This window comes from Triplophysa dalaica, chromosome 6 (assembly GCF_015846415.1).
Source record: "Triplophysa dalaica isolate WHDGS20190420 chromosome 6, ASM1584641v1, whole genome shotgun sequence".
Lineage (NCBI taxonomy): Eukaryota > Metazoa > Chordata > Actinopteri > Cypriniformes > Nemacheilidae > Triplophysa > Triplophysa dalaica.
The window spans coordinates 24,101,947-24,115,074 of NC_079547.1; the positions used below are offsets into that span (position 1 = coordinate 24,101,947).

At 38.3% G+C, this 13,128-nt stretch overlaps 2 protein-coding genes across 3 annotated transcripts; one reads left to right on the top strand and one right to left on the bottom strand.

The window, feature by feature from the left end:
* Positions 1-262: 262 nt before the first annotated feature.
* On the top strand, positions 263-3,896 carry tarbp2 (TAR (HIV) RNA binding protein 2). The gene is made up of 7 exons (XM_056750010.1): positions 263-496; positions 1,302-1,613; positions 1,706-1,775; positions 1,908-2,025; positions 2,109-2,236; positions 2,314-2,515; positions 2,965-3,896. The coding sequence occupies exons 1-7, from the start codon at positions 444-446 to the stop codon at positions 3,120-3,122; spliced, it is 1,041 nt and encodes a 346-aa protein (XP_056605988.1). The 5' UTR covers positions 263-443; the 3' UTR covers positions 3,123-3,896.
* A 302-nt stretch (positions 3,897-4,198) lies between these two features.
* tespa1 (thymocyte expressed, positive selection associated 1) lies at positions 4,199-12,328 on the bottom strand. Of its 2 annotated transcripts, none has more exons than XM_056750642.1 (11): positions 12,146-12,328; positions 11,454-11,610; positions 10,532-10,574; positions 9,773-9,813; positions 8,959-9,012; positions 8,524-8,563; positions 7,330-7,425; positions 6,996-7,204; positions 5,912-6,912; positions 5,000-5,084; positions 4,199-4,690 (listed from the first exon to the last, which is right to left on the bottom strand). In XM_056750642.1, the coding sequence occupies exons 2-11, from the start codon at positions 11,596-11,598 to the stop codon at positions 4,551-4,553; spliced, it is 1,854 nt and encodes a 617-aa protein (XP_056606620.1). In that variant the 5' UTR covers positions 11,599-11,610; positions 12,146-12,328; the 3' UTR covers positions 4,199-4,550. The 2 variants fall into 2 exon arrangements, with proteins under 2 accessions (XP_056606620.1, XP_056606619.1); XM_056750641.1 differs by having other exon boundaries at positions 7,330-7,428.
* Between the last annotated feature and the right edge of the window lie 800 nt (positions 12,329-13,128).

Here is a 13,128-nt window from a genome sequence, read left to right on the forward strand (position 1 = left end):
AAAAATTGTATTTTTGTTATACTTCTGTCTTTCAGTAATGAAATTAAAGGTTTGCTTTACTGCCATGAAAATTGTAACAAAAAATGTTTTTATAAAGACAAAATATTTTTAAAAAATATTTTAATGACTATATAAATTAATCTTAATCTTTATATTTTACAGTTGTTCCATTTCTAAAATAATGACCGGACATACATTTCCGGTTCTCTGTGAACGCGAGGACTTTTATTATGAAGGTGCTTGCGGCACTTGACGGGCGGTTCATAGTTCATATCTTCGCTCGTGTTGTCGTGTGATGCGGGACTGTGAGAGGGGGGCTTTACCGTCTCCTCGTGTCTCAGTCCTCAAACACGGAGACATATTCATGGTATCAGGGGGGTTAAAGTCATCTCGGGGGGTTTTGCAGTGCGAAACGAATCAGCACTCTTATCTGTTACTGGGGGATGAGCGACGACCACAGCTCGGATAACGGCAAGAGAAACTCTGGGTATACCAGGTACAAACCGAACAGCTGTTCGCTTATTGACATGATATTTGCCGAATTATTTTGAATTATCACTTACTTTGAATTGACAAGACAACCCGACTCGAGTGTTTCGGAGAAAAGCGAGCTCCCCATCAAACTTCAATTGAATGTTCGAATCCCTGACTGAATCGAATGCTCGACTCGCTGATTCACTTGAGTCAGTGTCGCTCAATTGAATGTTAGATTCATCTGAATTAAATGCATGATTCACTGTTTAAACCAAATTCTCAAACTGCTTTTCAAATGAAACGTTCAAATGCTTGTTAAGGATTAGAATCCTTGTGTGAGTCGAATGGTCGATTCACTGTTCAGCGTAAAGTACTCAAATCTGTGTAATTTAAATCGGTGTTTATTTCGAAACTTCCTGTCTGAATCGAGTGATTGATTCACTGACTAATTCAGACGTTTCATTTGAACTTTTGAATCCGAGTTCACGTCAAGAGTCAAAATCCCTGTCTGAATCGAATGCTCGATTCACTTTCTAAATCAAATGTTTGAATCGTTATTTGAATTGATCGGTTGAGTCACTGTCTTTTAATAATTTGTAATGATTTATTTGCCAACAGAGGCTTTATACGAACCGTTAAAATGCTTCTCTGTATACATCATTGAATGTTTGACAATGTGTTTGTTAACCCAAAGACGAAACTGCATCTGCTTCAGCTTGTACTGTTGTTCACTTTAACCAGGGTGGCATCTTTTCTTTCATTTCTTTACCGAACTGATAAATCTGGAAATCTTCTCATTTAACATCATTTTGTGTCTCTCTCCACAGTATTGAGCAAATGCTGGCTGTGAATCACGGGAAGACGCCCATCAGTCTGCTGCAGGAATATGGAACGCGGATAGGCAAGACCCCAGTGTACGACCTGCTGAAGGCCGAGGGTCAGGCCCACCAGCCCAACTTCACCTTCCGCGTGTCGGTGGGAGACATCAACTGCACCGGCCAGGGCCCGAGTAAGAAAGCTGCCAAGCACAAAGCGGCAGAGGCCGCCCTGAAAATGCTGAAAGGAGGAATGCTGGGAGGGATCGAAGGAAATGGGATAGAGGGAGACGGATTTGTGGGGATCGATATGGAGGGGGAATGGTAAGCAACTGACTGGTTGTTTAAAGTCTGTGTGTTTCTAAGTGAAGTTGCAGAAGACAATTTCACAAATATTTGTTTTGTGTGTGTCTCAGCAATCAGTCAGAGATGAAATCCTCCAGTTCAACGCAGCAAGCTGAGTGCAATCCAGTTGGAGCTTTGCAGGTGAGAGAGCAAATCGTGAAAGTGATGCGAGTGATGAATTTTTGCACTCAAAAAAAGCTCATTTTATTTTCTGCGTGTTTGCATCCCAAGTCGTTAAACTCAAGTGTATATACATAAATGATATTTCCACAGGAACTAGTGGTGCAGAAAGGTTGGCGTTTACCCGAGTACACAGTCACTCAGGAATCTGGACCCGCTCACCGCAAAGAGTTTACGATGACCTGCAGGGTAGAGAGATTTGTGGAGATAGGTGAATGTAATTTTTTGTGCTATGGTTTTTATTTTTAAACGTGAAAACAATATAATCCTAATTGTTTTGTGTTTACTTTGTAGGTAGTGGTACATCTAAAAAGCTTGCTAAAAGAAACGCAGCCGCAAAGATGCTATCTCGTATACATGATGTACCTGTGGACATGCGCACCAGCCATGAGGCCGAGGCAGAAGATGACACCTTCGGCATGGTAAAATGGACGCTCCTAACAAATGGGATTTTTAAAGAATGTTTAAAATTTGTAAACCGTGTGTTATTCTTGAGCAGCAAATGGGAGGCAGACTTGAGGGAGGAAAGTCGAAAGGTCTCGGCTGCACGTGGGACTCTTTGAGGAACTCTGCCGGTGAGAAGATCCTGCAGTTGCGTTGTCATCCGCTGGGTCAGCCCGATTCCAACGACTTAAATTTCTGTTCTCTACTTCACGAACTTTCAGAGGAGCAACGCTTTGATGTCAGCTACCTGGACTTGGGTGCGGTACAAATATTCACCTAGAAAAATCAACTTCTGTTGACTCTCCTTAAAGGGATAGTTGACACAAAAATGAAAATTATGTTCATCGTTTACTCGCCCTCCTGTCATTTCAAACCTGCTTGACTTTTTCCTCGGAGCACAAATGATATTTTGAAGTATGTTGATAACCGAACATCGGTGGCTTGGATGAACACAAAACTAATTCAAGTGAATGGCTGCCATCCCTGTTCGATCAACAACATATTTCAAAATATCTTCTTTTGTGTTCTGCAGAGGAAAGAAAGTCATACAGGTTTGAAATGACAAGAATGATGACAGAATTTTTGAACTATCACAAAAATTACATGAGACTTCCATATTTTCAAGTTTTTTTTGTCAATTCAATTTGCTCTCACCTATTCGTCCAGAAAAGACACGTTTGTTTATATATTTTTATTTGTTGTTTAGAGGAGCGCAGTCTGAGCGGTCTGTACCAGTGTCTGATTGAGTTGTCCACTCAGCCAATCACCGTCTGCCATGGATGCGCCTCCACCTTGGACACAGCACGTGCCAGCGCCGCACACAACGCCCTTCAGTACCTCAAGGTCATGGCAGGGGGAAAGTAAACCCCCGTAACTCCTCACCTGTTACTATTATTCTCCCTGTTTTGCCCCCAAGGTGCAATATCAAGTGAGTATAAACATAGTTGTACTACCCTTAGTACTGTGAATTATGGGCCCTGTTGTTTCGTGTGGCAGATGCACTCTGTTGGTCTGCAGGGGGCGCAGTAGACAGAGTTTCAGCCCTGTAGGAGGAACTGATGCCTTTGTTTTGCTTCATGAGCCACGCCACAATGAGTGTACACATTTATACCAATGCCTACAAAGTTAGGCAGGGTACACTAATAATATTATTTATATTATTTTCTATGATTCTTTTTAAAAATATATTTCTTTTTTGCTTTTTAGCTGCCATCAATTTGTTCTTTTTAAGCATTGATTTTTAATATTTAAATTGTGCCATCTTGTTGGTACTCATAAAATTGAACCCATTAAACGGAAACACGTTACCAACATTCTATTTGTTTTGTTTTTTAAAGCTTGTAAATGTGTTTTAACTATGTCTCATACACATTGCTTTTCATTTGGCATTTTACTGATGGATGTTATTTCTCGACTATGATTTTGTCGTATTATGTGTTTGTTAAATAAAGTTTTTCAGCTATTAAAACTACAATGTTGTTTTTTGTTTGCATTTTCTATCTCTGAGAAAGTTTTGTTTGCCAATTCAGTGTACAATAGGCTGGACAAACATACAAAGTATGAATGTGCGCTATATGTCATTTGTGTGTTTCTACAATTTCATATACACAATAAAGTCATTTTGGTCTGTTGACATTATCCTAAGTGTTGATTGTATGGATTAATTTGCAATGTAATAAGCTAATGCTGACAATTTGAAGTTTCAGGCCTATAACATGACTTTAACAGTTGACCTAACTTGCTAAGCAAGATTTCTTTCAGATTGAAGCTTTACCATAAACGGTTTCATTAAACTGTTTGGTTATTGTTATGTCTTAACTTTATGGTAACCATAACCGCTAGAACAAGTTGCATTATGCAGTATACTTCATATCCATAGCGCTGTCTTTGATATTTGATAGAAATTAATTTATAATAAATTATTTATTGATGTTCTGAAATGACAAATAATGCTGCTTTTGTCTCATTTAAGCACAACAAACATAACAGCAGAGAATTTCAGTAAAGCAACTGTTAACAATATTTCTCACACAAAGGCTACAGCAGTTGGTTCACACATCAAAATGTGGAACTCTTTCTAAAAACAATTTTCTGTGCATGATTCATTCGTCAACGTTATTCCGACTTCATCTGCCTCTTCTCTACAAAAACCTGGCTACCCGCTTTCCTTTATTCTCACTGAATGTCCTTCAACGTATTTTATTAAAATAACATTCTTCAAGTTTACAGCTAAAAAATAGTCTTTGTGCTTTTACGAGAGAGACCGAATCGTAAAAATTCCCTCATGGTCTTCTAAGCAGTGGACGACGCTGAGATGCCCTGAGCATGTGAAGTTACTTTAGTGACGTCACACTTCACTGTACGTTGAGGCACGTCCTCTTCTGCAAATCCACTGCTGTCCGACTGAAAACTGTCCCCTCGTAAAGGCGAAGCTGTCAGAAAGAAGAAAATGAAACAATGCAAATGAAGTTTAATACTGCGAAGAGACTCGCTTTTCTGTTTCAAACATGTTCTTATCACTTCCTGTAAAGATGTTTTCAAGGGCGTTTGAGTGACAAGATCTGCGGACAAAAATTTGCGAATCGCAACATGAGTGTGATGAGTTCACAGTTCATCAAAACACCTCTCTTTCACCACTTTAACACAGGCTGGTTTGGGTGAACATGAGCTTGCTAATTTTAATTTTTAAAAAGTGTCTGTGAATATATGACTGACTTGTTGTGGAAATTAAGGTTACTCACATTTGTGGTGCGGTGTTGAAATGGACAGTGTGACTGTGGGACTGAATTCTGACGAAGGAGCTTCCTCTTCATCAGCGCTGTTTACCTGAATTGAAACCTTAAACTTACTGAACGCAGAATAACACAGAAATACAACAAACAGTATGAAATACTGCAAAAACGTATCATATATGTTTTACCACCTTACCAAAAAAAAGTACATTTCTAATTCATTCTATTAAAGCTCCAGTGTAGCGCCATCTAGCAAATGCAAATGATCAACACATAAAAAAAAACATAGAAATAGACTGATGCATTGCAAAAATGACTTTGACTATGTATGTTTGTTTGGCTAGTTTTCCACTACAGATGTCTAAACATTCTTGAATCAAGTTGCATTTACTTGATGAGCAAAACTACTAAGAAAATAAGTCTTGTTTTTAGAAGAAAATTATACATTTCAGGGAATTTGTACTTTTGCCAATCTGCCAATGGGGTAAGAAAAATAATCTTGAATTTAGTGACTAAGAAAATTTTTATCTTAAATGACTATTATCTTTCATACCCCATTGGCAGATTTTTTTGCTTGTTCTAAGCAAATATTCATATATTAATTTAATCTTAAAGCAAGACTTTTTTTCTGAGGTCATTTTGCTCATCAAGAAAATGCATCTTGATTCAAGAATGTTTAGACATTTGTACAGAAAAACAAGTAAGAAATAATTTTTTTGCAGTGTGGTACACTTCTTATAGTTTAAAATATACTTATGGCACATAAACTCAGCAACACTTAGTTTTCATGATCCTTGCTTGTGAAAAGGATGCAATCACATTACCATGATGCTTTGTAAACGAGAGAATATGTGTGGGCACGATCTTCCACTTTAGAAGTAATGCTGTGCTGCAAGAATGCATTAAAATGAGATGAAATACCTCCTCCAGCTCGAAAGAGTTTCCTTTTGTGGGACATTGGATGAGTCTGCTCTGGTTCAGTGGTTTTACTGGCCTTAAGTATTTCTGGATGTTGGACGAACACGGCTCCTGTGCATCTTCGTCGGGCTTGGCGACGTCGCCTTCCCATCCGGTGACTGTAATTTGACATAATGACTTTTGTGAGGCGTCTGTGTGTCTGGATGAAAGATCATCGGTCTGATTGTGATGTGCGGCACCAGCCTGGTCATCTGGTGATGTGATTGTGTTTGACCATCTAATGGAAGGTTGTGCAAATGGTGAGTCTTTAACATCTGTTTTGTTTGTCTCCAAGGAGCGATAAGGTGCCTGATTCACATATTCAATGACTTTAGGGCAAATGACATCATGGGTAATAAGAGGAACGGGTTCCATGGTAACGCTCTTGCTCTTCAAACAAGCAGAACCTTTGGACTTCACTTCTTGGTTATTTATTGCTGTATGCTCTAGTGATGTACGCATTGCGTTGTTTACTTTATCTTCAGAATATTCTAATGTTAGTGACTGAGAAGATACAGCTTCTATAACTTTCTCGGCCTTAACTGTCTCTTCAAGGTTTTTTCCGACCTCTACAAACCAGTCCTTATCAAATTCCGAACCATCCTCTATTTGAAGGTCTACCATTGTAAACGGGTCATCAGCATTCCACAAGGTCGCCGGATCGTTCCCAGTTACACCCGACTGGCTGCCTTTCCGCTTACGAGGCGAAGTGCTCGGAGACGCAGAATCTGAGCCACGGGAACCGGTGTACAAGCACATCTTTGAGATGGTGTCTTTTAGTCTTTCAACAGGAGAACGCGGTTCGCTGCGGACACTGGTTCGAGACCCGGCTCTCTCCGCCAGGGGGGAACTTAAGGTGAGCTCGGGCGGAGCAAGCTTCTGAAGGGGCGTCCGAGATACGTGGGAGTACAATGAATAGAAAGCGTTGGCCATGGCCGTCAACGCCTCTACTTGTCGAAAACGACCTGCAAAGAAACAGATGGAGAACAAATCACTTGTATTTGGAGGACACTTCAGTATACAGTATGTGTGCCTTGGAAAATCGTACTCGCTAATGAGAGGCAGGGGTCTTCCTGGTGTATCCTGGCGAGCTGGGACTCGAGGAACAGTCGGAAGTTGATGCCTCGGAGGTGAGACGGGAAGTTAAAGAATCGAACGGGGATGCGGGAGGTCACCTGGAGTTCTTCGCAACCGAAACCAAGCTGGAAGAGAGTATCTTCAGCATCTTCGGCTCGCATCTGGAGAACCTCAGACACGCTGGGTATATGCGAGATGATCAGCGAAGAATGCGTTTGCAAATACTTTCATTTGATAATATGGTTATCTGAAGCACAAATGTCACATTTTGAGTTTGAAAGGGGTGAAATATGGCAAGGTTTTACCTGGAAACAGTCCTGCTGGTAGCGTTGGAGAGGGCGCTGGATGCGATGCTCTGGCCCATGTTTAACAATGGAAGGTTAAGTTTCTGTTTAGGTGTGCTGCTGATGCACAAAAACTCCATGTCAACACAAAACTCATGCTGTCAACTCATGTTTGGCAACATACAAACAGATGACTCAGAATGCGTATAATGAGCCTTTAACCTAATTTATGTTTATTTATTATTCTGTCTTAAAATTGCTGGGTTGTTATACTGTAACTCATTGTTGGGGTAAGTTATGGACAAATCCAAATGTTTGTTTAAACTTCCTTAAAAATGCATATTGGACCCAACCAGGGGCTAAAACGTTAACATTTATTCCATGGCTCATATAAATGCTTGATTCTGATTGGCCAGTCGCAACATTACAAAACTAATAAGACCCTGTGACCCAGAAGCTGCAAATCAATTTGAGAGGGGCAGATTAATATTACACAAAAATCTTTTATGTCTTTTAATAACATATATGATATTATATTTACAAATGATTAAACCAATTTGCCTGTTTGTTACGTTTGAACGTCGTTTATTTCTTTGTTGTTTTTATATGCATGTTCTCTGTAAAGCAGCTTAAAAAAAACTGTTTGTTTATAAAGCAAGGTGTGATTAACCAGCATAAATCAATAAAACAAAGTCAAAGAAGATGAGATGTGTTCAAACTGAATCAACAACCACAGAAAAAATTAGGAGACCACTGCAAAGCACCATTTCAGATATTTTGAATTGAACATTTATAGGATTTGTGTTCAGGTTAATTTATCATTTTGATGATTCTGTGAACTACTAACAATATTTCTTTCAAAGTTTAAATAAAAATATTGTTTCTGTTAGGATTTACTTGCAGAAAATGAAAACTGGAGGAATAGGTCAAAATAACAGAAAAGATGCTCTGTATTTTTTCAGACCTCAAATACAGCAAAGTTCATATTCACGACAAGTAGAGAAAGATTATGTTCACTTTTAAGCACAGTTTTGATGTGTCTTGTCATGCTGTCATTTCGCATTGCTGTTGGATAACTGTATGTCACTACTGAGGTTTGATTTTGTTGACATTCAACAGACGCTGGACTGACCACAATACATCTAGAAATGGTGATTAAATGAACATTTGGAATGGTCACATCAAAAGCTTAAAAGAAAAGGACACATTTCTTACCTAAACCGATTCCCATCCAATGCATTATACAATGCAGTAGCTGTTAAGAAAATAATAGCAGGTATTAATCACTAAACCATATTTTTTACACAATTTGTGCTTGTGAAGGTGCTTAATTATACATATAATCATCAGACTGATTTCGTGTCAAGCACAAAGATGTCAGACAATAAACCCATTTCTTTTTCACTCTGTCTTGAAGATTCACTTTGATTAGTTGCAAATACGTTGTGCCAATATGTAATGTGATTTATGAGACAAGACAGTGTCTATGAATCAAGACTAAATCCAATTGTAAAAAGAGTTGCTGTTTGGCACATGACATTTAAATGTCCCCCTTCATAAACTCTTCTAAGAAAATCTCATCTGTAAACTTCTTCTTGGTCCAATTCATATTAACCTGGTTACTGTTGCTATAGTGATGCTTCTGCTCACCTTCGGCACCCAGACTCAGATCATCCTCAAAGCTGATACCTGTCCTCACAGGACCTGTAGAGTTTACAGTACAATTAGAACAAGAAAATGTGGAGGAAACATTTTTTAATCCATTTGTTTCTTTTTGGCAGGCCTGCACTTTAGTAAAAAAAACTGGAAAAACAGGAATATACCGTCAATTTTTTTTTTCCTGTAATATTATAAGATATAAGGATATCTATTAAAAAAAATCTAGTAAATGTGCTGTCTTGTTTTCTGGCAAAAATAAACTGTAAAAATAAAAAAGTAAATTTCAGGGGCTTTTCTTACATCAGTTCAAAAATGACATAAAAATAATTGTACAGTGGGCATGAGGTTAAAAATGTTAATATCTTACAAGTGCATCTTCCTTACATTTAGTCATTTAGCAGATGCTTTTATCCAAAGCGACTTACAGGTGGGGTAAGCAATGAAAGCAATTGGGACAGCATAAGGACAACAAAAAGCAAAAGTGCAATCAAAAAGAAGACTAGTCTCATATAACCTAACACAGTCTACAGAGCTAAATTAGATTTTTTCTTAGTCCTATTTTGCCTATTTTGATGATAGTCGCTTTGGAGAAATGCGAAACGCTTGTGCTAAAACATAAATGAATTAAGTGTAAAATATTCAACAATACAGTAACTATAAGAGTACGTCTGTTCCGGTTCAGGCTTACGTGCTATACGCAAATGACATTTGTGTAATCCTGCTATGAGTGGTGCAGGCTTCCAAATAAAAGGAAACCTGAATAAAAAACAGCCTGAATTTGTTATGCATGATTGTTTTAACCTACCTATCATCAGGTGACTGTTTCTCGCTTGACCGACATCATTCCTGTGCAGGTAAGATGAAGATCATCGATTAAAGAAAAACAGAAATTCAGATAATGCACTTTTATCACATCTAAATCAGCAAAAGTCTGTGGGCGAGTTGCCTGCTTGTTGCGATTTACAGAGATAGAAGCGCTACATACACGCGGGACAAATCTCATGGCAGTATGTACTGTAGCTCTGAAAAAAACTAATGTTAGATTGATTTTTATAGCTTTTATAGGACGATTACAGTTCTTGTACGCAGAGCATTGAGGGTTCTGCTGTCATCATGATTTTGATGTTTGGATATTGATGAACAAGCGAACTTAGATTTATAATGTGCATTGGAAATTGCAAAGTATTTCCAAGTGAATGCAAACAAATATAAAGCCATTTATTTTGGTTTTTTAGTACTTGTTGGAACTTGCCAGGCCTCAACCTTGTGAAAGGATAACAGTATAGTCAAGTTTTTCCGCTCTTTCCAGATCCACCCGAGCAATAAACAAGGAAACCTTCCTGTACAATCTATTTAAAGAGCAAACCAATGTTCAAAAGGTTTCATGCTAAACCTGCCTTTTGATTGGTCCTTGAGCCTGAGTTTCTTAACCTCGGTGACCTTCAATGAGCCAAACAACATTTGTGGTTTTCCACTCGCTTATTTTTGATGTATTACAACTGACACACAATGAAGCTTTTGTGTGTCTTTGACATAAAAAGCATTTGGAAACACAAACACTCACCCACAACCTTGAAGCCAGGTTTCAATCTTTCCTGCAGAGCATCCTGTGGAAACAAAATAAAGACACAATTGGTGATCTTAGTCTGTCTAAGAATGGTTGTGTATGAGTGAGAGAGAGAGCTTTGTGTTCAAACTGTTCGCCCTTTATCATTTTTTTTGAGTATATCGACTGCAGTAGGCTTCATTTGCAGTTACCTGATTCAAGGGAACAACTAGATCATATCAATAAAATCGGCCACAATATGCCGAAATTAATACACGTTAATATGTCATTTTAGCAGCTTCTTGAGGTTTTATTTAGAAAAATAATTGGAGAGTTCACATCTGTTCTGATCTCTTAGTTCCTGCTTTTTCTTCATTATTCAGTCCAAGTAATGAATAGCATATTAGTTGGTGCTTATTAATATACATATTTTAAAATCAAAATAAGTAAGAAGTCAACTTTTATATACTTCTCAGAAAAACAAAGTTTTGAACTAGTTGTGTACTTGACAACAGTTGCATTTCAAGTATACTTTATAAACTAAAAGTGTGCCAATTAAAGCCCCAAGTATAAAAAAAGACACTGACAAGTGCACTATTACCCCCTATAGGATTTGCTGTACAGAGTATACTAACTAACAAACTAAATAAATAATTATAATTTTGCACAATTATGTCTCATCGCTGGTGTATAAATTAAATAAATGACATTAGTGTTTTGTATTGTGTTGTATAGTATAGTATAGTGGCTAAATACATGAATGTCACGGCATTAACTATGACTGACGGTCAGTGACTGAAGTGTCCACATATTAGAGGCTAAAAAACAGAAAAGTGAAGTTTGTGCCCCTGTTTCTCCTGCAACTACATGTATGGTGTAAGAGGAAATCAGATAGCTTCTTTCCACACAGTCCAGAGTTAAACATTAACATGATGCTCACCTTCCATGAAGACGTCATCCTGGAGGGACAAATGAGGAAGAGGATCACCTGCATCTGCTGCTGGGGTTCCCTCTCTTAAGGTAAGCTTGCGGCGGCTGCTGCGCGCCCACGCCTGTCGCCTGTCAATCTTGGAAGGGCTCTCCATCACTGCAGTCACCTACCACAAAAAAAAAGTGCTGTGTAAAGTCTTATAAACAGTTATGCGTTTGGAAGACCCTTTTATTCAAAGTGACTAATGGTGCATTCAATCTAGGCTATTCTGTATAGACTAAGTGTGTGGGTCGGGAGTCTAATCCATGACCTCTTAAGGAACACCAAAGCTTCAGCTGTTAAGTTTAAAAACATTTCTTATAAGCTTAATAAAGTCAATGAATGATAATATCTTATATCAATGAGATGGGAAGAATTTAAAATATGAGTGATTACAATTTTGCCCGCAACATGCTGTCATCCATTAAGTCGCGCATGAAGGCGTCGCTTAATAGAGGAAATAAAAAGGCGCAAGCAGCCATTAATCTATAGAAACTGCCCCTTTACTTATACTGCACAGCCGACTTGAGATATAAATGCGTTTTTAGAAAAGCAACAGAAAGCATAACTACAGGCTACAAAAGCATAAAACGCAAGGTGACGAACGGAATAATCTAAAACCAAGATCAGGTTTCCATTGCGCACCGGGTGGCATCACCTACCTTAAAAAATCTCACAGGTCACTGCATTATGATACATCCACATCTCATTTACAATTGATCAAATGTCCATCACAATAATACAAATGTTGGGTTTTAGAGCCATGATCGATGTTTGTCCCGCCAACGCAAAGTTTGGTGCCGAAGTTGCTGATCACAGCTCAGAGTCATGACGCGCTGCGCTGTTAACTGACGGAAGCGGTGGGAGGAAGAGAATGTGTTACCGAGAAGTTGAACTAAACCGTGATGCTGTACTAAACAACACTGACACCCCTGCTGAGAAAGGAACCAATAGAAACAATATAACGGGTTTAATGGTTATAATGGGAATTGTACTGGTTTTACTGTAAGCATTATGGTCTCACTGTCCCGTATTCACCACTAACACATACTTTGCACTATTTCACTTTGTTAAAAAACTATTTGTGCAGTTTCGAAGGTATAATGCAATGAATGATAAAAAAAGACAATACGACACAGTATTAAATCGTTTGCACAATCAGGCGCACTGCTTTCAATTAACGTTCTTACGCATCCAAATAAATGGTTTTGCTATAATAATAAGTTTAGTTCTAAAGTTCTGAAGTTTGCTCGAATAGCCTTTTAGAAAAAATGCAATGTGCGGTTAATGCAAATGAACTAAATGGAAGTGAATGTTAAAGCAATTTGCCTATGCTCATAAGATTGAAGGGTGATGTGTTCCTGATGTGGTCGACGACTTTTGTTCCGTTTTACTGAGCGAATGTAGAACCCAAAGTCTTTTGAGCAATAGAAAGGTTCTGTGTGTTCTTTACGGAACCATGCAGCCAGTCAGAGAACGTTTTATTTAATTTGGCCTGTATCAATTTAGTTTTATAAGGAATTCATAAGATGCATGGCACATTTTTAGGACTACAGTGTTTTCTCCATCCTGAACATAAAGACACATGCCTCGGCTAGATAGAAAGTTAAGATCATAAAAACGTTTCAGTCAAATTATCCAAAAT